Raw genomic sequence first — 24,319 nt, 5'->3', positions numbered from 1 at the left:
CAAATATACTTTATGACTTCTTTTTTAAAGTTAGAGTAGCCCTAAAATATCTAGGTTGGGTCAGTTTAGCAGTGCTGCTCACAATCCCATGTCTCCCAGCAGCTGTTGTTTGCTTATCAACAATCAAAACATTCAAAGTCAACAATAACATACAGGATCCAGACTCCCTGTGTTTATCCCAGCTCTACGTGGCTATTTTTTATTATTTTACTTCTCTTTAAAGACTTTATTTTTAAACTATTCATATTTTTATGACTATACATACCCTTTTTCTTAAGCCCACGCACATTGTTAAACACACTGTAACCCATTTAGAGGTTTTTTCAATCTGGACCTCTTTTACTGCATATCTCTAGTCTTTTTTGACCCCACGAACAAACTTTTGGACTGCTAAGCTACACCTGGATACTCCAAGGCACTCTCTTGGCTGGTTTTGCCGGCTCCTAGGTTTGTGAGAGCCAAGCCTAAAGCTTCAGGCCTGGTAGGAGGAGGTTTGTTTCACCTGAAACCACATTCAACCCCCCACCCCCACCCCCAGCTATGGAATGCCAGTGCCCCACACTGTGGCAGGCATTTTTTACTTAGTTTTTTCTTTGTTTGTTTGTTTCTATTTAGCGTGAAAAAAAGCTGTTTAAATGCTCTGCTGTACAGCAGAGTTTCTTAAAAGAGCCGTATCCTCTTTTCTTTCTTCTTCTGCTTTCTTTTTGGCTTTCTCAGGCCCTAGGGATATTCAAGCCTCACGTTGGTATGCCAAAATGTTGTTGGTTGTTTTTACTCATTTACTCTTTTTGGCTCTTTCGAGGGGCCCACCAACCAGCTCCCAAATAAGTCACACATGGAGGCTTATCCCATCTACATTTTGCCTCTGGGCTTTCACCTTTCTCTTACTTCTGTAAATCTTACTTTCATTGTTACTCCATGGCTGGCTGGGTGGCTGTCCCCTGGCATCCTCCTCTCCTTGTTCTCTTGCTCCTTCTTCTCCTCCCAGATTTCTCCTCCTATTTATTCTCCCTGCCTGCCAGCCCTGCCTATCCTTTCTCCTGCCTTGCTATTGGCCGTTCAGCTCTTTATTAGACCATCAGGTGTTTTAGACAGGCAAAGTTACACAGCTTCACAGAGTTATACAAATGCAACATAAAAGAATGCAACACATCTTTGCATCATTAAACAAATGCTCCACAGCATACACAAATGTGACACATCTTAAAATAATATTACACAACACAAGATCTCATATGAATTTACCAAAATATTTTTCTTAATAAATTTACATTCATTTGAACTAAAATTTGACAGCCCCCACCCCCTTCTCATTTTGGGCTGGGGGGTGGGGGAGGCAAGGTCTCATGTAGCTCAAGCTGGCTGCAAACTTGTCTTGTAGCTAGGGATGACCTCTAACTCCTGATCCTCTTGGGACAGTAGTGGTGCACTCTTTTAATCTCAGCATTCGGGAGGCAGAGGCCGGCAGATCTCTGAGGTCAGCTTGGTCTTCAGAGAAAATTCCAGGACAGCCAGGGCTACACAGAACAAACAAACAAACAAACCAAACAAACAAACAAAAAAGACGTCAGTCCCAACTCCAGTTTGCATTCTCATTTTTATATTCTAGAACCATAGGAAGAGGTGAGCAGGCAAGTAAGCAGGACTTCTTCCAGAAGCATGCATGGTAACTAGCCCTCTGCTTTTCAAATGCATCCGTTACAGTTGACAGGTGTATGCTTTTGTAGTCAGGTTGCTAAGGGCAACGACTGCCTTGGAGCTGGGAGTTTTCAATTGTCTCAGCCCTTGTGCAGGTCATTCTGTTCTAGGTAGCAAGATGAAGTTATGTTGGACAACACACAGTACAAGCAGTGCTTCCACAAAATCAATCAATAAACCAATATCTAATAATTGCTCTTTTCTACTTCATTACCAACTTTTGTCACCACACCTAGCTTAAATTTGAATTCTTCACCTGGAATTTGAAGAATGGTTACTGGGAAGAGTCCATAGATATATTCTACAAGTTTAGCCAGGCTTCAGATAAAAATGTGCATAATTCATTTATATCTTTTCTAAATGTTAAAGAGATCCCTTGAAAAAGTAAATTGAGGGGCTGGAGAGATGGCTCAGAGGTTAAGAGCACTGGCTGCTCTTCCAGAGGTCCTGAGTTCAATTCCCAGCAACCACATGGTGGCTCACAACCATCTAAGAGATCTGGTGCCCTCTTCAGGCATGCAGGCAACATGCAGGCAGAACATCGTAGACATAATAAATAAATAAATCTTTAAAAAAAAAAAAAAAAAAAAAAAAGTAAATTGAATCATTTCAAAGACATGTTGTAGAAGGGTCCTAAGTTTGAGGCTAGCCTATGCTATGTAGCAAGTTCCAGGGTAGCCTAACCTACACAGTAAGACCTTGTATTGAAAGTGGAGGGGTCTGTTTTAATGTTTCCTTGTACTTACAAAGGACAGACACAGTCCTCATGATCCACCCTGCTTCTCTCTGCAGTCTCACCTGCATCATTCTCCCATTGTTTATCATGTTCCAGCCATGTGAACCTCTGGGTTCTATCACAAGCTACTGAACTGCACATCTCAGCAGGCCTCTGTCTCTCTTTCCCTCTCCTCCACCCCTCCCCGTGTGTGTGTGTGTGTGTGTGTGTGTGTGTGTGTGTGTGTGTGTTGCTGGGGATGGAACCTAGAGACTTGTGTGTGTTTGGCAAGCACTCTCCCACTGAGCTACATCCCCAGCCCTAATGCCATTTTAACCATTCTATTCTCAGCCTCCTGTGCTCTTTCTTCCACTCTTGAAACAGCTAGCGTCTTTGGGAAAATGCTACCTCCTTAGACAGGCCTTCTCCAACTAGAGCATAGCTATTTTTAAGTACTTGTTTGCAACTAATTCATGGGCACTGCAGGTACCATGCCAATGGAGTTTATATGCCATTTAAAATATCTTCAGGGGGCTGGGGTGTGGCTCAGTGGCAGAGCTCGTGCTTAGCTTGCATGAGGTCCTGACATCAGTTCCCAGCATTAAAAAAAAAAAAAAAAAGTCTTTAAAAAGATTACTCTGTGGCTAGGTATTAAAAAAAAATATTATGTAAGCCCCCTCGCACTGAGACAGAGCAACAGAAAATGCACATTTGTTGTTCACAAAGAAGTACCATGGGTGGGAAAGAACACATTCTATGGTTTGCAAAGGAAAAAAGGGTTTTTTGTTTTTTCGAGACAGGGTTACTCCGTGTTGTTTTGGTGCCTGTCCTGGATCTTGCTCTGTAGACCAGGCTGGCCTCAAACTCACAAGAGATCCGCCTGGCTCTGCCTCCTGAATGCTAGGATTAAAGGCATAAGCCACCACCACCCGGCAGAAATAAAATTTTAAGAAGCCCAAGAAAAGAAAATCCTCACAAATGTATGTAGCTATATCATGGGGTTTTATTTTTGTTTGTGGTGCTGGAGCTCTAACCCAAGGTCCTAACTACACACACAGTGACACTAACCTACAAGCCCCGCCCACGTTATATTTTGATATGTGAAGGAATAATTCAGATTGCCAAGATGGCTTAGCAGGTAAAGGCACTTACCACCAACCCTGGCAACCTGAGTTCGATCGTGGGATCTACATAGTGGAGGAACGAACCGACTCTTGAAAGATTTCCTCTGACTTCCATACACCAGCTTGCACGCACCACATAGAAATAAATGTTAATAAAGCAAGAAAGTGCTCGCATCAAAACTTACAAATGGATGGCAGGGACTTGAAAGAAATTCCAGAGACAACGGAATAGCATTCTTTTTAAAATTACTCTTATTTTACGGATATGAGTATTTGTCTGCAAGTATATCTGTATACCTCGTGCATGCCTGGTGCGCTTAGAGTCCAGAAGAGGGTGTGAGATTCCCTAGAAGTGCACTTACAGAGGTTTATAAACTGCCATGTGGGTGCTGGGAACTGAACTCAAATTCTTTACAAGAGCAGCCAGCGCCGCTCTTAACCACTGAGCTACCCCTCCAGCCCTAGAGTGGTACTCTTGAGTTGCTGCATCAATGATCTTAACAAAGCAGAGTGTAATACATTAAAAAAACAGCAGTAGCAGCAACTGAGTGAGAAACTCGGAATGTAAGAATGTAAGCAAATAGTGCAAACGCCTCTCTGTCTCTCTTGTGATGTTGTGGATCATGCTAGGCCTTATATACCTCAGGTAAGCACCCTCCCACTACAGAACCCCAGTTCCCATGGTTTTCTTTCAATGTTCCCACAAGAGTATTTTTGATTTTAAAGGAGGGCTGAAAGTATCATAGTGCTTTGTAATCATTACAAAATTGAAATTTTAGGTAATAGAGCAGTGTATGGTAGTTTTCCTCTTTTGCTCTGCGTAAAATGATGGTACATCATATAAATTGACATAAATCGTGGGCCAGACTGATGGCTCAGTAGTAGTTAAGAGCACTGTGTGTTCTTCCCCGGACCCAGGTTGGACTCCCAGAACCCACAAGGCAACTCCTGTAACTCCTGTTCCAGGGGATCCAATGCTGTCTTCTGGCCTCCAAGGGCACCAGGCAAGCACACAGTGCACAAACATGCGTGCAGGCAAACATCCATACACGAAATAAATTTTTAAAAAATCAAATTGTCCGACTAGGCGGCGGTGGCACACACCTTTGATCCCAGCACTCAGGAGGCAGAGCCAGGTGGATCTCTGTGAGAAGGAGGCCAGCCTGGTCTACAGAGTGAGTTCCAGGACAGCCAAAGTTACACAAAGAAACACTGTCTCAAAAAAAAAAAAAAAAAAAAAAAACACGGAAAAGAAAAAATTCAAATTGTCAGCCTGGTCTACCTAGCAAGCTCCAGTACAGCAAGGGAACATAGCGAGACCCTATCTCAAAAAAGGAGGTAAAGGGGTTGGGGATTTAGCTCAGTAGTAGAGCGCTTGCCTAGCAAGGGCAAAGCCCTGGGTTTGGTCCTCAGCTCTGAAAAAAAAAGGGGGGAGGGTAAAAATCACACTGAACATATCTTAAATCCAATAAAACAGATACTTCTAATAGATATGCCAGAGGGAGTAAATAGAGTAGGGAAAATTGGCAATTGGAGTCAGAATAGTCCAGAGTATTCCAGACTTGATGAAATAAATGAATCTTCAATTCTTTGAGTAGGATAAATAAGTCCATATCTCATCATACCTAGACATAATGGCAGGGGGGGGGGAAGCTGAGAAATTCTACAAACGAAGATAAGATATTTAAAGCAACTAAAGAGTTAAGAAAAAAAAAAAAAAAAGAGTTAAGCTTGGTGGCACAGCCCTGTAGTCCCAGCTACTCCAGAGGCTGTGGCATTGGATTGTGAGGTCAAGGCCGGAATGGACAACAGAGTGAGTTTGAGGCTAGCCTCTTAGCAGACTGGGTTTGTAGCTCAGTGATAAGAGTTCTTATGAAATTTTCTGGCTAGATCTCCGAGACAGGAAAAGCAAAAACAAAATGAACTGAAGAGAAATGCTGTAAACAAGGGAAAGATAAATATACAAGATGTGTGATTAACACTATCATATGTAAAATATTCCTTTTCCCCCCTTTGTGTCAGTCTTGGTAGATGATCCAAGACGACTCTAAATTCCAGACCCTCCCACCTCAGTCTTCCCAGGTGCTGGAATTACAGTTGTAAACCACTCTGATCAACTAAAACATTCCTTTTAAGTTTTTGAAATTTCATAAACCTTATTTTAAAAAAAAAACTTGCAAATAAAAACAACACACACCAAAAGTCTGTATACTCAGTGAACTTCTATACAGTCAGAAGAAGCATTCGAAATAGAAGCTGTGGAGTTTCACGTTAACATTTTACACTTTCAGTATCAAATATATTTTATCCATCACCAAAAACAAAACAAAAAGAAAAAACATTAGAAGTAGAAAACCAACTAGCTTTATATTCGTTTGTAGCTGTTCATTATCTGCATTGTTTTCCTCAACCTTGTAATGAACAGGAGAAAGAAATTTCAGTAGAACAAAATGCAGCAGCCCAGAAACACCTGAAAGTCGCTCCAGATACTGTCACGAATGGGTACAGGTACAGATTTTAAAGTGAGGTTAATGGTGCTTAGCGTCTGGCGCAAAGAGATTTGTCTAGGCCCTGGGTTCATCCCCCAGCCTAGATAGGGTTCAGGCTGGGTTCATCTCCAACCTAAAATTAAGATGAGAACACTAATAACACAGGAAAATAAGGGAAACGGGCATAACAGGAAACTATTAGGTGGCACCTATGGATTACGTATCTTGAGAGACAGCAATACTTTGGGGTTCTTTGCATAAGTGTTCACAATAGGAAGTATTCTTTAATCTTTAGGGAGGAAAGTTCAGAGCGACGCACACAGTGAGGTGATAGGAAATTGAGGTTAAGATACGGTGGCCTCTCTATTACTCGGTATTTTGCAGCGAATTTCGCTTACGCAGTAGTAAAAGGAAAGCGTTCTGTAGTGCCTGAAGCAGGTATACGCTTCGGCTTCAGGAGGGCCGCCGCACACAGTGTGCATGTGACTTTCATTTCCGTGGCGCGGAAACGTCTTAGGAACGAAACAGCAGCCACCCTGCAGCCACAAAGCTGGGCCTTGACGACAGCCTACGCTGATCCCATGATGCCCTACGCCTCCCACGCTCGCACGCCGCGGCCCCGCCCCTGTGCACGCAGCAGGGGCGGGCCTTGCGCGGAACACGGATGCGATTGGTCCTGAAGGGGAGGTGGGTGGGGCGTCGCGGTGACGCCACGACCCTCGCGCACGGGAAGAGCGCGCGCCGAGGACGCGGCAGCATTAAACGGTTGCGGGCGCAGCGGGCTGGTAGTGCTTCCCTCTAGGTCCTCGCTGCGACTCCTGCATCGCGACCCGAGAGACCTTAGCGGCTAGACCTCGCTCCTGTCACAGTCTCTAGCATCTAGTCGTCGCGACTCCGCCACGATGTTCGAGGCTCGTCTGGTCCAGGGCTCCATCCTGAAGAAGGTATTGGAGGCTCTCAAAGACCTCATCAATGAGGCCTGCTGGGACATCAGCTCGGGCGGCGTGAACCTGCAGAGCATGGACTCGTCGCACGTCTCCTTGGTGCAGCTCACTCTGCGTTCCGAAGGCTTCGACACGTACCGCTGCGACCGCAACCTGGCCATGGGCGTGAACCTCACCAGGTGAGCCGGTGGCGGGAACTGGGCCCCAGCCCTCCCGCTTCGGGGCTTGGCGGGGCTTGGCGGGGCTCCGGCCCCGTCGTCTCATTGGCTGACGTGGTCACCCGCGCCTTCTGATTGGTCTGCGAAGCCGGGGGCGGAACCCCGCGAAGCGCGCGGTTCTGAAAAGCCCGCGCTGGCGGCCGCGCGAACCCGCTGTTTCCGCGCCAAAGCCACAAAACGGGTGTCGGCGGGAAAATGCCTGCTGAGTTCTGCTCATTAAGTGCCAGCAGCCTTTTTATTTTTAGTGGCACAGCCTGGTCCTGCCTAATCTGAGCTGCCCATTAAACGTGTTCTAGTGAAAATGTGGTACTGTCCACTTGGACAATGGGCCTTTTCTGATTTGGATTCTAGAATCTCACTACGTATCACTTGTGGGAAAATTTACCAGTCTTAGCTTTTAACTTTGCTACAGCTACGTGGATTAGTGCCACCTGTATATGTATTCAGTGGCTATGTATGACTTAATTTTGCTACAGATAACCTAGATGAGTGTCACCTGTATACGCTTTAAAAGATTTATGAAAAGACCAGAGGTGATGGACGCACCCCAGTATACTGGAAGCCAAGGACACCCTGCTCAAAAATGTTTCCTTGCATATTGCCTTTTAGTGGGTTTTACGAAGCCTGTTTCTTGGTTTTTTGGTTTTGTTTGGTTTGGGTTTTTTGAGATGAGGTTTCTCTATGAAACAGTCCTGGCTTTCCTGGAACTCTGTAGACCAGGCTGGCTTCGAACTCAGAGATCCGCCTGCCTCTGCCTCTATGGTGGGATTAAAGTTGTTGGCCACCATCGCCCAGCTACAAAGCCATTTTTTTTAAGGTTCACATATTCCTGATTTAATTCACCCCCGAGAGTATTTGGGGTACTCTTAGCCTCTAAAAGTTCCTCCATCGGGGTGGGTGTGAAATGGTAACATCTTGTAGTTGCCTTTAAAAATATAGTTGTTGAGCACATGTGTTGATAAGCCCTGTGTCTTGTTTTCCAGCATGTCCAAAATACTAAAATGTGCTGGTAATGAAGACATCATTACATTAAGAGCTGAAGATAATGCTGATACCTTAGCGCTAGTATTTGAAGCACCAAGTAAGTTACACCTTTAAAATTCAGTTGTTACAGAAAGCAAAGTATGATGTTCTGTTTCTCAAAACTAAGAATATTAACAGAATTGTGGTTGTGAATTTTACACCATAGATATGAACGTGTGCTTCAGTAACATTTGCTTTCTTTTGTTAGATCAAGAGAAAGTTTCAGACTATGAAATGAAGTTAATGGACTTAGATGTTGAACAACTTGGAATCCCTGTGAGTATCTTGCTTTGGTTTTTCAAGCCAGGGTTTCTCTGTGTAGCCCTGGCTGTCCTGGAACTCACTCTGTAGATCAAGCTGGCCTTGAACTCAACAGAGATCTGGCTGCCTTTGCCTCCCTAGTGCTGAGAGGGTATCTTGTTTTTGATGGTGCATTTTACCAAGTTGTGATACCAGCTGGTGCATGTTCCAAAGTGGGGTTGTGGTACTGAATGAATGACACGATTTCACTAAACTATGAGAGTCTAAAGTTGAGTTGTAAAGAAATCAGAAGTTTTGCGTTCTGAGTTCTGGTTAGATGCTCAAAAGAAAGTGAAGCAGTCTTCACACTTCTCTTTACTGACCTTTAACTTTGGAATTTACAGGAACAGGAGTACAGCTGTGTAGTAAAGATGCCTTCTGGTGAATTTGCACGCATATGCCGGGATCTTAGCCATATTGGAGATGCTGTTGTAATATCCTGTGCAAAGGATGGGGTGAAGTTTTCTGCAAGTGGAGAGCTTGGAAATGGAAACATTAAGTTGTCACAAACAAGTAATGTTGATAAAGAGGAGGAAGCTGTAAGTAGTAAGAGCTGTCGCCCAACTAATGTCTGAAAGCTTAACTATTGAGCTAGCCCTCCAGCCCTAGCTTTTGAGATGGAGTCGGAGTAGATCAGGCTGTCTTTGAACTCAGATGACTCCATATTCCACATGCTTTCACTAGTGAGATTGGAAAGCTAGGTATCCAACCTAAAAATGACTGACAAATAAGTGAGGATTAGCAAGTGAACAGAAGAAAGTGGTTGGGGGTTGTAAAAGTGTTGATCATGTAGATCTTCTCATAGCTTTAAATGTTGGAGGTTCACTTGCTAGCCCATTTAATGGTACAAAAGCAGACTGAGCAAAGTTGAATGGCAACTTAGACTGAGTCACAGGCAACAGGGCTTAATATAGAGTACCCACAGGAACAAAGGAAATAGACTTCATAAAACTTTTTTTTTTATAATTATACTAAGTTTTTTAAAAAGTTTTGCCATCTAGCCTAAGCATCAAACTCTCTAAATTGCAGACAGAAGTCTGAACTAAATAGGATTTTTTTAGTGTTAAATATAGTGAAACTCGTGATGCTTATCACAAAGTATTTAATATAATTTTCTTGCCTTCTGCATGAATTTAAATATATAACTAAGGATTAGAACATAGATATATATACAACCCATAGGATTGGTTCTTAACTTTAATCTGTCTGCTGAATTATTTCTACTTCCCTGTCATCCTCAGATCTCCAGACACTTAATTCATAAGTATTTTTGTGTGAAGTATAAGTGTTACTACAAGGAAAATGAAGGAATTTTTCATATTCACATGCTCCTTATTTTATTAGTTTGAATTGGGACTTGAATAAAATTGATGATACAGTGAAAATTGGTCAACATGTCCCTTAGCTTGCATTCAACCTGATGAGTTTTTTAAATTCATTTTTAGAAATGGTTGTGTATCATGTGAGCCCATGAGGTCAGAAAAGGGTGTCAGATCCCTTGGGACTGAAGTTACTAGAGTTGGTTATGAGCTGCTGGCTGTGGATGCTGGGAACCAAATTTGGGTCTTCTGGGAAAGCATCAAGTATTAACTGCGAAGCCAGCTTTCCAGCCCTGGGTACTTTTGGGGGTGGGAATTGAGTGTTCGACATTGAACCTAGGACATTACTCATCCTAGTCACGTACTTACTGGTTAGCTGCCGTTCCACTTCTTTTTCCTCTCTATATACATTTTTTGGAAGAGATTGGTGTTTGCAATCTGGATAACAGCTTCCTCCTTTGTCTTGGTTGCTTGGGGTATGGTTCTATGGGAGAGACAAGCTAAATACATTACTTTTCCTTAGTCTTCATAAAACCCTTCAAAGTGATAACTAAAGGTTTTTGTTGTGTACTGTATATTAGGAACTAATTTAGTATGAGTTTCTTGATGTTGTCTATAATGAGCCTGTTTTCTCCTCTAGGTAGCCATAGAGATGAATGAGCCAGTTCAGCTAACTTTTGCACTGAGGTACCTGAACTTTTTCACAAAAGCCACTCCACTGTCTCCTACAGTAACACTCAGTATGTCTGCAGATGTACCCCTTGGTAAGACATTAAGTATGAACATTGTTTTGTAGTGTGGTATTTATGGTACTCGTTGGTAATTAATTTTTCCTGTCTTTCAGTTGTAGAGTATAAAATTTCTGACATGGGACACTTAAAGTATTATTTGGCTCCCAAGATCGAAGATGAAGAAGGCTCTTAGGCATTGCTAGAATCTGAGAAAGCGACGTCTTTGAGAACATCTTCTGAGATGCCAGCGTGTTCTAAAGTCTCTTCTGTCACCGACTTTGTACCTGAGTACATATGTAGATATCTTCTGTAAATAACCTACTTCTCCTCTCTATTCACCATTTGTCTAAAGAATAAACTCCAAAGTAAAAGCGTTCTTTTAACATAAATATTTCTGCTTTAGAAATACTGGTGATTTTTATAAAGGATTTTGGCACTAAATGCAGTTTCAAGAAATGTTTTTCCATTTAAATAAAGTTAACTGAATTTCAGAAGTCAAAAAGCAGTGTCTTTGAACCATGTCTACTGGACTGAGTGAAAGTTACCCTTTTATGTAAATGGGTTTTTGTTCTCTTCCATTTTAAAGCAGCCTAGAGTTAATACATCATGGAGATAACAAAAAATGTTTAGCTTTAGTCTGTGATTGTTATACAAAAAATTTTCTAGCATGAGTAGTCTTGTTTGGGACATAGCTTTTAAAATACTTCCAGCACAGAGGCATGGGGCAGGTGGATCTCTTCCTAAGCCAGCCAGGACTACATAGACACCACCCCCTCCATCTCAAAGGCCTAATTTAAATCTTACGGATACTTGGTCCAAGCAAGGGTTAAAAAGGCCTTGTGGGTTTGAAGAAAAATCATGACATGCTACATACTAAAGAATACTTGAATGCTTTATATCCACTGTGTATGTGTGGAGGCTCATATGTTGAGTGCAGAGGACACCCGCTATGATGTGGCTTCCAGGGATTGAATGCAGTTCTTAAGGCTTGGAGACAAGCACCTTCACTCAGTAAGCATTGCTCGTCCCAAATTACCCCACCATCCCTTTGTAGTTTTTAATGTGTGAGTGTATTTTGCAGGTATGTGGGTATGCATGTAGAAAGCCTGGGTTGATGTAGGGAGTCATTTTTTGTTTCTACCTTATTGAGGCAGGGTCTCAAACCCGGGGCTAGTAGAACAAGTCCTATCTGCTTCCAGGCTGAATTTACTGGTGAACCACACTTTTGAGGGCTTTTAAATACTAAGCTATCTCCACAGTCCCCAAATTAGTTTTCCCATTGTATCTTGTATTTGGCAGTTTGTGGAGGGTACAGCTTTGATAATTCTAGGATGTTGATTAGAGCTCATAGCCAGTAGCTACTACATTCAAAGCTTTGTGCCAACACATAGAGGAGGAAATTGGCTGCAAATATTCCTCACTTAGAACTCTGGGGTGATGGGCATGCTTTATGAAGTCTGGTCACTGTTGCATGTAATGTGTCTAGTCGGTAGGACTCTAACCTGGGTGTGGTCTGATTACCAGACAGGGAAACTAGCACAAAAATCTGGGGCTAAGAGGATGACAGTGGGTACAGACCAGTGTCAGCTTAGGGCTGTCTAGGACAGGGAAAGAGTCCTGGCCAGTCCCTTGCCCACCCTCCGGGGCCCGGGGATTGCGCTGTGCAAACTTGTTCACGGAGGGTCTGGGCTGGAACCACATTAACAGGCTTGCTAGGTAGGGTTCCATCCCGGTGGGAGGAACCACCCACTATATGGAGGTGACAGGCCCAGGTCACCAGCGCAAGCCCAAACTGCTGGCCCGCTGGATGTTTCCAGCACTCGGGAGGCAGAAGCAGGAGGAACTCTGAGTTCGAGGCCAGCCTGGTCAGCGTAGTGAGTCCCAGGACAGCCAGCACTACATACAGAAACTTAAAAAAAAAAAGTTGAAGCGCTCCAACCTTGCGCCGCTGGGTGCGATGACGTTGCTTCCTGGTGGCGCCACTTCCGGTGCGCCTCCATTCGCACACCACTTCCGGCGGGCCAGCGCTCTGACCGCGGTTGGCTGTTGGGCGAGCGCTCCTAGCGCGCCTAACGGAGAACGGGGCGCGCTGCGCGGGTAGGGGCGGGAGCACGCTCCCGGAAGCCAGCCGCCAGGCCTCGCCCCGCCACCGAGGCTCTCCCCGGAGCCAGTTTTGTTAGTGCTAAGTTCGCGTGGGTCCTGACCGTGGGTGGAGACGGCGGAGGCCGGCGGGAGGCTGCCCACAGCGCCACGCGCAGGTGCTTGGCGGGTGGGGGGTGGCGAAGGTTGCGGTGGGACCCCTAAAAAGCATAGTAGAAACTTGGGCTGCTATTTTTTTGACTTGTCATTTAGGATGTGATAACTAACTCCCTTCTAGAATCCTTTGCTAAGAAAAGCACAAATCTCGCTCATACCCCGCAACATTTTTGTTTTGATGCGAGTTTAATGGCAAAGCACGTAACTTTGTAGCATGTGGTTTATTGCCAAAAAAAAAAAAAAAAAAAAAAAAAACCAAAAAACTGTTTGTTAGTTTGAACTTCCAGGTTTGAGGAATTAAGCTTATTATGGGATGGCAACACCAAAAACCTGGTACTTAACGCAACTTGATCTAACATTTTTTAGAACCTCAAGTGGATTTGCGTTGCTCCATTTTAATACTCAGCTTCTGGATGTAATTAACAAAAAGGCAGGACCACTTGGCACTAGGTTTTGCATGCTAGTTACCTTAGGTCGACTGTAATAGCAGAGTCTGGCACCTCACCAACATGGAATAAATACCACATGCCGTTGTGGAGATGTGCAAAATACCACACCAGTGAAGGCCTGGCTACTGAAATACTTAGTTTTCTTCTTAAAGATAGGCTTTTACATTTAAAATTCAAATACTTTTGCAATTGGAATAGTCTGTTTTGCTTACATAATTTTATGACTTTATAAAGAATCAACAAATTTCAGTTTTGGTAGGGAAGAGCATCTGGTCTCAATATACAGCCCAGACTGGCCCTCAACTTCGTATAGTCACACCTGTCCTCCCAATTAGCTGGTATTACAGTCGTCTCCTGCAGTACTGAGCTCACATTTCAAATTTTTTAACATTTAAACATCATTGTTTTTTAATCTTAACTACTCTCAAGTAATACAGTAGATGTGGTTTTATTACTGCTGTCTGGATAGTTGGAGTAAAACAGACTTTTAAATCCATTTTTTCAGGCGCTACATGATGTGGAAAGTAGAATCACTTGTTTCATGCTTGGGATGGGAGCAGAGAGGCAGGTGGCTCTGAAGTGTCTGGTGTGGTATTGATAGCCAGTAAGTTACCCACATTGATAAGATTTTTCGGATCGCTTGCACTTAGGATGATATCATATTTGAGTAGACAAGATGCTTATGTGAGTGTACACCATTCCTTATCCTCCTCTCTTGTAGCAAACAAAAAGAGTTACTTGAAGTGCCTGAGGAACTTTAAGGGGCAAGCGGTGCTGTTGGGGGGGCGGGCCTTGAAAATGTGAACATTGGGTTCAAGTCTTCATCACCTCCGTGTGACTTTGGAAAAATTAGGCGGGAAACATTGGTGGCAAAGTACACTGGGTCTGATTCTTTGTGAAATGCCTTTGGTGTCATTCTGTGAAGACAAGCCAGCTACATAAAGGAAGTATGCTTAGTGTGTCCAAGAAGTATCAGGTCGTCGTAAGAGCAGTGAAGCCTATGTTGCCGTGTATGTGATACATAACATGGCAGCCCAGAACTCCAGGACATGGTATCTGATGTCCTTGCCTGTAACGTACTGTTATTCCTACGGACAGTAACAGTCTTTCCCTTTCAGACTAGCTGTGTCACTGTGTTATGATGCCATCTCGTACCAACCTGACCACTGGAATCCCCAGTAGTAAAGTAAAGTATTCAAGGCTTTCCAGCACAGACGATGGCTACATTGACCTTCAGGTAACACAATTGAAAAAAGAAAAAAAAGACAAAGCCATTTAGCTGCTGTGTATGTTATCGGGACCAGCAAAGAGCAAGCGTATTTCCAAGACCCTTTCAGCCCCAGCCAGAGAAAGGATTTTGGTGGAGCAGTTTTAGATCGTTCCGGGGTTATCTGCTTGCGGTTTCAGTTGAAGTACCAAAGCCATGTAGCTACAAACTTAATTTAACTTACCCAGAAAAGATCTTCTTTCCTCATGTCATGAGATGCAGTTAGTTATAGATATTCTTTATGGTGAACAGAAAGTAATAAAGTTTGTGCCCTCTCCTGACCCCTACCTAGTAAGTGGGCTAGCGTCTCCTTTGTCCTGCTCTCCCTTAGGATAGAGTAGTCTATGTGGAGCTTGAGCCAAGAGTGAAGTAGCAAGCAGGGATCCATTCTTTTAAAGGTAAATAAATCAATTGTTCTTTGGACTTATTTGGAGAAGAGGTAAGAATAGCTCTGGGGTGCTTCCAAACACTTAACGTCAGATTCATTAATGAGCCAAACCTTAGAGGGTTGCCTCCAAACCTTTTTAAAAATGTTTTTAGTAGCATATATTGTTTGTACATAATAATGGGCTTCATTATGACATTTTCATATGTGTTCATGCTGTATTTTACCCTGAATCTTAGCTGAATTTACTCATAATGCAGGGCTTTGGGAAAGCTGAAATTTGGGCCAGAGAGGTGGCTCAGCAGTTAAGAGCACATACTGTTCTAGTGTTTTTAATATTTTATATTTATGTTTTATGTGTATGAGTGTCCTGCTTTCATATGCCCCACGTGTGTGCCTGATGCCCAAGGCAGCCAAAAGCAGGCATTGGATCTCCTGGAAGTAGAGTTACAGATGGTTATGAGCCACCATGTGGGTACTAGGAACCAAACCTGGGTCCATGTACCATGAATATACAGTACCCAGAGAGGCCAGGAGAGTTCCAGAAGATCCTCTGGAACTAGAGTTACAGACTGTGAGTCACCATGTGAGTGTTAGGAATTGAACTCAGATCATCTGGAAGGCAAACGTTTTGACCCTGGAGCCATCCCTCCAGCCTACAAGTACTATTCTGGCAGAGAACCCAGGTTGGTTCCTGGCAACTATGTCCAGTGACTTACACTGCCTGTAACTCTAGCTCTTGGAGGATCCAGTTCTTTGACTTGCACAGGCATCGGTACTCACATGTATGTATCTACACACAGACACATAATTAAAAACAAAATGAATCTTTAAAAAGAAAGGAAAGCTGAAATTCTGTTTCTAAACTTTTGACTGACTGCATGCTAAGTTACCTTCATTTCCAGAAGTCACCTTTTCACTTTGCATAGCATGGAGCTCACTCTGAAATCCCCGCAGGTTAGGACAAGCTTCCATACACGTCCCCTTAGTAAACACATGTCCAGCACCTAGGTGACGGAGTAGTTTTAAAGGGCTTTCCTTGGTTGTAATGAGGGGTCTGGAGTAGCAGGACTCCACCTACTCATGTTCCTGCTCTGCTGCACTGACTGGTGGACGTACTTAAGACACTTGACGCATCCACTTCGGTTCTTAGTTACCCTCCCTGCTTTAAGGACAGTAGGCCTGGCGTTTTCATAATGTTCTTTGTCATTTGTTTTTCTCTCTCTCTTCCAGTTTAAGAAAAGCCCTCCTAAGATCCCTTATAAGGCCATTGCACTTGCCACCGTGCTGTTTTTGATTGGCACCTTTCTCATAATCATAGGCTCTCTCCTGCTGTCGGGCTACATCAGCAAAGGGGTAAGCTAATGGGTGTGTGAGAATATGCCATGGGTCTTTCACCTGTGAGCCAGAGTGCTGTTTTATGTTCCAGAAGTGCAGTGGATTCCACTAAAATAATACAGCATGGTGTCCTTTTGTTTTGCTTTCCCCTTTGAGCAGATGTCTCCATAATTCCTCTAAGGTGGGTGCTCGCCAGGTATGGCTCCTGATACAGTTCAGAATAATGCAGCTGTGCCTGGTTTCGGGCTTCCAGACTAGTACAAGGCTGTAGCTAGAGTAATGTATTATCGTTGTAGTTTTGTAGCAGTATGGACACGCTGATCAGTGTCTGGGGAAAAGCAGTGAGTCTTGTGTATGTGGCTGCTGCACCTTGTAATTGGTTTCCTTTTTCCATTGGTTTGCTCTGAGTCCTGTTGAGTTTCAGTATTCAAAGCCTAAGTCGTGCTTGGTAGTTCTCCTTGGGTAATGTTTATATATTTTGAGAATATATAAGTTGTATATAAGAGAATATGTAAGTTGTGAGTACTTCTAAAGAGATATTCTGGGGCCTGGAGAGATGGCTCAGAGGTTAAGAGCACTGGCTGTTCTTCCAGAGGTCCTGAGTTCAATTCCCAGCAACCATATAGTGGCTCACAACCATCTGAAATGAGATTTGGCGCCCTCTTCTGGCCTGCAAGCATGCATGTAGGCAGAACACTGTATACATAATAAATAAATAAATCTTTAAAAAAAAAAAAGATATTCTGGTCATAATGAGGGCCCATTCTTTCACACTCTAGAAAAAATGCAGTTTCTACTGGTGTTTTATAGTTTAAAAAAGCAAAAATTAAGCATCTAGTTGCTCAGATGACAGTTAAATAAAATTGTGGGACATGCATTTCAGAGAAATGTTACATGCCATTATAGCTTAAGCAATATTTGGGGTGGTTTTTTTTTTTTTTTTTTTTTTTTAAGACAGGGTTTTCTCTAGCCAGGCAGTGGTGGCGCACGCCCCAGCACTCAGGAGGCAGAGCCAGGCAGATCTCTGTGAGTTCAAGGCCAGCTTGGTCTACAGAACAAGATCCAGGCCAGGCACCAAAACTGCACAGAGAAACCCTGTCTTGAGAAACCCCTAAAAAAGACAGGGTTTCCCTACGCAGGCCTAGCTGTCCTAGAACTCAGCTTTGTAGACCAGGCTGGCTTTGAACTTAGAAATCCTCCTGCCTCTGCTTCTAGAGTGCTGCAATTAAAGGTGTGTCTACCTTAAGTAATATTAACTAAATATTACTTAATATTAGTAATATTAGAGGACAAGAGTGTGGTGTGTTTACAACAAAGAACTTGAAAAAAGTGATAGGGAGGGAGGTTGCTTCTCAAGAAAGTGCTTAAGGACCTGAATTCTGACTCCTAGCACCCGCATAAAAGCCAGATGTGTTGGCATGCTTCTGCAGGGCGGAGGCAGATCCCCAGAGCTGGCTAGCCAAGCCATTCTAGCCAAATTCGTGAGCTCCAGGTTCAGCAAGAGATGAGACTGTCTCACAAATAAGGCAGAGAAGCTGGAAAGATGGCTTCACCATTAAGAACTTACTCTGCTCTTGCAGAGGACCCAAGCTGTATTTCTAAAACTCAAGTTGGGTGGCTCACAACTGCCTGTAAGTCCAGCCCCAGGGGAACCCAAAGCTTTTGACCACTTCCAGCACCTACTCTTAGGAATATAATTAAAAATAAATTAAAATAAATGTGAAACATAATTAAAAAATAATTCTTGGGGCTGAAGGGATAGCTCAGTGGTTAAAAGCACTGGCTGCTCTTCCAGGGGATTGGGTTCAATTCCCAACACCCACATGACTGCTCACAACTGTCTCTAACTCCAGTTCTAGGGCATCCTCTGACCTCTGTGGGGATTAGGTACGCTTGTGGTGCACAGACATACATACATGCAAAATACATGCCTTAGGTTTTGGGGGCTTTGTTTGTTTGTTTTTGTTTTTTTTTAAATATTTATTTATTATGTCTAGTGTTTGCCTGAACTCGAGAAGAAGGCACCAGATCCTATTATAGCTGGTTGTGAGCCATGATGTGGTTGCTGGGAGTTGAACTCAGGACCTCTGGAAGAGTAGCCAGTGCTCTTAACCTCTGAGCCATCTTGCCAGCCAATTTTTTGTTATTTTATTTTGTGTGTTATTTATTTTGAAAAATGTCTTTTGAAATTTAACTTATTTATTTATTTGTTTATTTAATTAGGTATTTTGAGACAAGGTCTCACTATGTAGCACTAGCTGTCATGGAACTTGCTCTGTAGACCAGGCTGCCCTCAGAGAGATCCACCTTTCTGCCTTCCTAGTGCTTGAATTTTTTTTTTTTTTAAAGATTTATTATGTATACAGTGTTCTGACTGCATGTATGCCTGCACACCAGAAGAGGGCACCAGATCTCATTACAGATGGTTGTGAGCCACCATGTGGTTGCTGGGAATTGAACTCATGACCTCTGGAATAGAAGCCAGTGCTTTCTTCCTCTGAGCTCTCTCTCCAGCCCCCGCCTTAGTTCTTTTTAATTGCTTTGATAAGACACCATGGCCAAGGTAACTTACAAAGAAAGCATGTAATTCAGGACTCTCAGTCTAGGGACAGGTAGAGTCCATGACTATGGTCTCAGAATAGTCTTTAGACTTTTAAACGGTTGAAACTGTAAAAGACTGTGGGGACCTTTGAAGTTGGACTAATACATTTTGCATTATGATATGGCAACAAGCCAATGGGGACCAGAGTGTGGGATGTGGTGGTTTGTGTGAAAACAGCCCTCATAGGCTCATTTATTTGAGAGATTGCTCCACAGCTGGTGGACTGTTTAGGAAGGATTAGCTCTGTTTTCTCTGCCTTGTGCTTGTGGATTAGAGAAAGGGTCTCAGCTACTGTTCCAGTGCCCTGCCACACTTCTCACCATGATGGTCATGGACTCTAACCCTCAGAAACTGTAAGCAAGCCTCCAGTAAATTCTTTATTCTATAAATTGCCTTGGTCATGATTGCTCTTCACAATAGAAAAGTGACCAAGACATACCCATATATATATTTAAAATAAGTAAATCTTTTAAAAAATAAATAAGGTGGAGAGCCTTGAAGAAGTTGCTTGAGGTCAACCTCTGATGCACATGTATACATCTGCATGCACGCTTGTAGACACAGATAGTATGTACCCACCAAACTTACACACACACACACACATACACACACGCGTACACACATATACACACACAGCTTGAAAGAAAGAGCAGAAGGAAATAAGCCTAATATCTGGTTAAAAATAATTTTTCTTTATAATTTTGAATTTATGGCTTAATTTGTAATCAGAAGGAAATTGGGAGTGTAGTGCTTGCCTAACATGCCCAAGGTCTTAATTCGATCCCCAACACAGATAAGAAAAAGAGGAGGTGACAATTTATGATCAGAAAGAAGAGATAGAAGGGTGTAATTTATATGATACTAATGTTTTCCTTCTGCCACCAGGGGGCAGACCGAGCTGTTCCTGTCCTCATCATTGGCATTTTGGTGTTCCTGCCAGGATTTTACCATTTGCGCATCGCCTACTATGCATCCAAAGGCTACCGGGGTTACTCCTATGATGACATTCCAGACTTTGATGACTAACAGTCACCTCAGCCTTGAGAAGAGACACAGTGCACCCACTTTAAGACATCAAGCAGGAACTTTGGCTAAGGGCTGAGGAAGTCTACAATTTGTAGATGTTTAGCAAAACAATGGCCGGATTGTATGAGTCCTTTTCCAAAATGCTCATGCTTTATAATTAGCTAATTAGGACCTGTTATGTTTTCATCTGCTGGCCCTGGCAAAGCTTGACAAGTTTTTCCACATGTGTATGCATCATGTAAGAACTGTGAGGCTAATTGTCTGGAAAGGCAGGCTGTATTCTGAGGTGGAAAGTGTTCTTTTGGGGTGATCCTGCATTTCGCCTCCATCATCAATTTGTTTTTGTAGCATATGGAAAATGTATTATGTCTAGTTTCTTATTACTAAGTAATTTATTTTTAAAATATCTATCTTATCTCTCACACTCTCCTCTACCTTTACATCCTGGTAAAATTAAAATATCTCTTATCCCATATACTTTTCTCTACCTTCATATCCTGATAAAACCAAATATCTGGGATCCATCTGTAATAGGCTTTTTAAAAAAATTGACAGCAACCTAGAATTTTTAAACCCCAAAGTAGGTTTTCAAAATGTAAACTTTGTGGGGCCAGAGAGACAGCTCAGTGGTTGAGGACTGGCTGCTCTTCCAGAGGACCCAGGTTCAATTCCCAGCACCCACATGGTGGCTCACAACCATCTATAGTGGGATACGATGCCCTTCAGGCAAAATTTCGATAGAGCACTCATATACATAAACAAATCTTTAAAAGAAAAATTTGCTGGATATGATGGCACACGCCTTGATCCCAGCACCTCAGAGGCAGAAGCAGGTTGATCTCTGTAAGTTCAAGGCCAGCCTGGTCTTCATATGGAGTTTTAGGACAACCAAGGCTACCAAATGAAAGCCTGTCTCAAATAAAAAAACAATAACAAAATACTTCCTCTGGTTTCTCCATAGGTTACCCACCAAAAAACTCGGGTGAATCTGTCTTTCATAGATAAAGAGGTTGTGTGAATCATCTTTAAGGACTAGACTTTGGCTGTTTCTTAGTAAAACTGTAGATAAGTGTACTTGGAGTTTGTAACCCACTGCTGGCACCCAGTACTATGACATCATTCTGCTAAAGATTATGAGACTTGGCCAGGATCCCTACAAATGTATTAGTTCAAATCTGGTTTTTAGCTTGCAAAAAGTGACCTTTTTTTTTTTATATAAAATATTAAAGTGTCATAGTTCAAATTCTAGGCTTAAAACAATTAACTTTAGGCATGTTTTAGAAAAGCACTCTAATGATTTGATGTATTTAATCCCGGTACCCAGCACTACCTTTGTTTTTAGGTAACTGGCTTTATGAGTCAGACTCTGCTTTCCAGTCAGTGTTTCCTCTGAGGTTATGGACTTGGGCAACCTAAAGTCTGGATGTGTCATCAGCTGAGACTGGGAAGGCCGTGAATGGGACGTTTGGGGGGAAAGGTAACTTTTGGATGTGTTGAAACTAAATGTCAACTCAGCACCCAAGGAGAGCTATGGAGACGGGAGACAGTTGCAATGCTGTATGTCTGGAAATTGGATTGGGTCTCATCTGGAGATAGAAATGTTAGAGTCGGTGTTTGGATAGTATCTTCAGAGCCATGGGGCTAGGGAGCTCACCAGTGGAGTTATACACATAGAAGTAAGACAGTGACCCCCAGCAGCTGCCATGTTTGGCTGTATTTAAAAATTGGAGGGGAGCCCAAAGGGTTTGGTGCTGAACACCTCTAGAACCTTGCTGGTAAAGGTATAAAGTGGCATAGGATAGTTAAAGCTCCCTGTTGGGCACTGCTTACAAAGCTAAGGCTAGATTGGCTCAGCCAAACCAAAGAGCTTGGCGGTATTTATAGGGTTGATGCTACAAAGAAAAAGAAATGATAGAAGGGTGTAGAATGCAAGGGGAACATCTGTTCGGGGTCATCTCCATGTTGCCCACATAAGCTCCTGTGTTCCTTTCCAGACAGTTGTGAGCACAGAAACCCATGCCTCTGGTGAGCATGGTGGTGTGGCACACACCTTTAATCCAGCACTCTGGAGGCAGAGGCAGATGGATCTCTTGAGTTCAAAGCCAAGCTGTTCTACATAGTGAGTTTTAGTACATCCAAGGCTGTATAGTGAGATCCTGTCTCAAAAGAAACTGAAAACAGGCACAGTTGTATGGTTCTGTGATCCCTTTTTTCTGTTTTATTACACATAGCTTTATATATATATCCAAGGAAGCCAGCCACATTTTCCCCAGTGCCCGGTCTGGAGGCCTCACTGTTGGTAGCACTCTTCCCTCTTACTATGTCATAGACAACACTTCTATCCTGTATAGGTACATAATTAGACTTCTGTCTGGGGCTAGAACCCCCCTCTACTGTCCCATGAGGAATGACACTAATCACACTAGTAATCTCATCTTGGTGGCCTCATTAAGAAGAGACACACAGATATCTCTTATTAAACCAAAATCAGACTTGTATGCATTGACTATAATTGTATTCTTTGGTGCTTTATAGAAAAGGTCTAAATCTCCATATTGACGATAAACTTTTTAAGATTTAAAAAAAATTTATGCACATGTATATGGTACATATATATGGGTACTCACAGAGGCCAGATCCCCTGGAGCTGGAAGTACAAGCTATTAAACTACTAATATGGGTGCTAATATGGTTCTCTGCAAGAGTACTACATGCTCTTATCCACTGAACCATCTCTCCAGCCAGTAAACATTTCTTGAACTGTTTGCTGAGACCTTGTGCACCTAGCCTCATTAATTCTGTATGATTTTAATCTCTGCAAAAGTCCTGTGTTAGGAAAAAATTCCCAAGCTTAAATGAATGCCTTTGGGGGTTGAGCAAGAAAAAGGAATGGGAACAGGGGTTTGTACAGTAGGGGCAGTAGAGACCAAGGCCATTTATCCAGCAAGTGTTTGCCTAAAAGCAGCCTGCTCTCTTGGGCTGTTGACTAAACTAGGTGGCACAAGTAATTGTGACAACTATTACACTTTCCAGGAAATCCAAAGCAGAATCTACCTCAGTTACGTGTGGGGTTCTGCATGTGATGGAGAGTCCAGACCCATTCATTGCCATTGCAGTGGAAAGTGCCACGTATGGCTGGTATATCAGACATGAGTTGACCGTTTCTATTCTTCTGGAGGTACAACAAAAAAAGATGGGATGATCACTGAGGAACAGAGGTTACGTTTTGTTTAAAAGTTATGTGATGCTGATGTTTGATTTCTTTTAAAAAGGAGGTTGTTGAGCAGGTTGGAGCAAATTGTAAAGGTAGCTTTAACTGAGCAGGACTTCCCAATTCACTGTAGTCCCCACTACTTGGTTATTTCTTTACCAGACTACAAATTTCCTCCCAACAACTGTTTGTCAAATGAAGCGCTGACATGTAGGCATTACATTTTCCTTTGCAGTATGGACAGGGGAGCTGGCTCTGCTTAATTCAGACTTCTCTGTGGTCCTCCACCTGCTGCCATGTAGGCCAGCTACCCTTTGAACAGTTGATGAGTCAGGCCTCCGCCTGGAACCTTTTCTTTCTTCATGCCCTGGGTCCAGAATCTACACTGACCAGCTAGCTCAGAAGAGTGTCTTGGTGTACAACAAAGGAACCTTTCTACAACAATGCCACGGTGACCTCTGGCCTTTGAAGTATTGCCTGCCAATCATTGCCCTTTGGCTTTTTGACCTGTCATCTTAATCTTATCAAGAGATTTCTTGTCCCAAAGTTGTGTGGCTTATGGTTTAATGCATGGGAGCAAAGGGCACTCTTAGCTATGAGGTGTTGGACAAATCACCTTACTTGCTTTATAAAGTGGGGTAACTTTCCTTAGGGAGAAATCAGCAGAGTTCAGTGAAGCAGTTTCTGCCCATACCTAAGTCTGTCAGCATTCAGTAAATGAAGCTGCTGCTGCTGGAAAAAGTGAAGGTCAGTCCATTAGGGGCAGGGCCTGGAGTAAGGCCAAGGATGCCAGAGAGCTCGTTTGCCATACATCCCTTCTGAGGAACCTATTCTGTAACAGGGCTGCCCCAGAGGCAGAGCTGCTTTCCTAGATGGAATGTACAGGAGGTTGTGAAGTAATCCTTTGCCTGTATGCGGCTGGGCCTGGGCCTTTGTGTGCCCGGGTTCTTAAAGGCCTAAAACAGGACCTTGCAGAGAAGACCTTGGAGATGAGGTGTGTGACAGCTGTGACCTCAGCTGAAGCCGTCCTTTCCGTTTCCATCCTCTGCTTTACTTGGTCTTGCCCCTTGCTCCTTAGAAGCAGTCTTCCTTTTCTGTGGCTGTGAAGAGACATTTACAGAAGAGTTTATTGGGGCTTGCATAATTTCAGAGGGCGAGTCCATGACCATCATGGTGGGGAGCATGGCGGCAGGCAGGCAGGCAGGCCATGAAGCAGTACCTGAG

The 24,319-nt window shown here is 43.2% G+C and overlaps 2 protein-coding genes and 1 long non-coding RNA gene across 4 annotated transcripts; 2 read left to right on the top strand and 1 right to left on the bottom strand.

Annotated features, from left to right (window-relative positions):
- Nucleotides 1–1,578: 1,578 nt before the first annotated feature.
- Nucleotides 1,579–7,461, bottom strand: LOC131909692 (uncharacterized). The gene is made up of 3 exons (XR_009378901.1): nucleotides 6,425–7,461; nucleotides 3,566–3,659; nucleotides 1,579–1,804 (listed from the first exon to the last, which is right to left on the bottom strand). It is a non-coding gene; the product is annotated as an uncharacterized LOC131909692 (long non-coding RNA).
- On the top strand, nucleotides 6,756–11,063 carry Pcna (proliferating cell nuclear antigen). The gene is made up of 6 exons (XM_059261473.1): nucleotides 6,756–7,149; nucleotides 8,172–8,269; nucleotides 8,420–8,487; nucleotides 8,856–9,050; nucleotides 10,471–10,594; nucleotides 10,675–11,063. Exons 1-6 carry the CDS (start codon nucleotides 6,929–6,931, stop codon nucleotides 10,752–10,754), a joined length of 786 nt encoding a protein of 261 aa, XP_059117456.1. The 5' UTR covers nucleotides 6,756–6,928; the 3' UTR covers nucleotides 10,755–11,063.
- Nucleotides 11,064–12,584: 1,521 nt separating this feature from the next.
- Nucleotides 12,585–23,334, top strand: Tmem230 (transmembrane protein 230). 2 transcript variants are annotated; one of them, XM_059261471.1, is made up of 5 exons: nucleotides 12,585–12,819; nucleotides 13,772–13,870; nucleotides 14,385–14,503; nucleotides 16,152–16,274; nucleotides 19,744–23,334. In XM_059261471.1, the coding sequence occupies exons 3-5, from the start codon at nucleotides 14,405–14,407 to the stop codon at nucleotides 19,882–19,884; spliced, it is 363 nt and encodes a 120-aa protein (XP_059117454.1). In that variant the 5' UTR covers nucleotides 12,585–12,819; nucleotides 13,772–13,870; nucleotides 14,385–14,404; the 3' UTR covers nucleotides 19,885–23,334. The 2 variants fall into 2 exon arrangements, with proteins under 2 accessions (XP_059117454.1, XP_059117455.1); XM_059261472.1 differs by lacking the exon at nucleotides 13,772–13,870.
- Nucleotides 23,335–24,319: the final 985 nt, after the last annotated feature.

This window comes from Peromyscus eremicus, chromosome 4 (assembly GCF_949786415.1).
Source record: "Peromyscus eremicus chromosome 4, PerEre_H2_v1, whole genome shotgun sequence".
Taxonomy (NCBI): Eukaryota; Metazoa; Chordata; class Mammalia; order Rodentia; family Cricetidae; genus Peromyscus; species Peromyscus eremicus.
The sequence above is the reverse complement of the archived record's forward strand: the minus strand, read 5'-3'. Positions and strand labels throughout refer to the sequence as shown.

Excerpts from the sequence above, each read along its gene's own strand:
- Pcna (XM_059261473.1), top strand. The coding sequence starts at position 6,929 with ATGTTCGAGGCTCGTCTGGTCCAGGGCTCCATCCTGAAGAAGGTATTG. Across the intron at positions 8,270-8,419 it reads GCTAGTATTTGAAGCACCAA|ATCAAGAGAAAGTTTCAGAC; the intron begins GTAAGTTACACC and ends TTCTTTTGTTAG. Across the intron at positions 8,488-8,855 it reads TTGAACAACTTGGAATCCCT|GAACAGGAGTACAGCTGTGT; the intron begins GTGAGTATCTTG and ends TGGAATTTACAG.
- Tmem230 (XM_059261472.1), top strand. The coding sequence starts at position 14,405 with ATGATGCCATCTCGTACCAACCTGACCACTGGAATCCCCAGTAGTAAA. Across the intron at positions 14,504-16,151 it reads ATGGCTACATTGACCTTCAG|TTTAAGAAAAGCCCTCCTAA; the intron begins GTAACACAATTG and ends TCTCTCTTCCAG. Across the intron at positions 16,275-19,743 it reads CGGGCTACATCAGCAAAGGG|GGGGCAGACCGAGCTGTTCC; the intron begins GTAAGCTAATGG and ends TTCTGCCACCAG.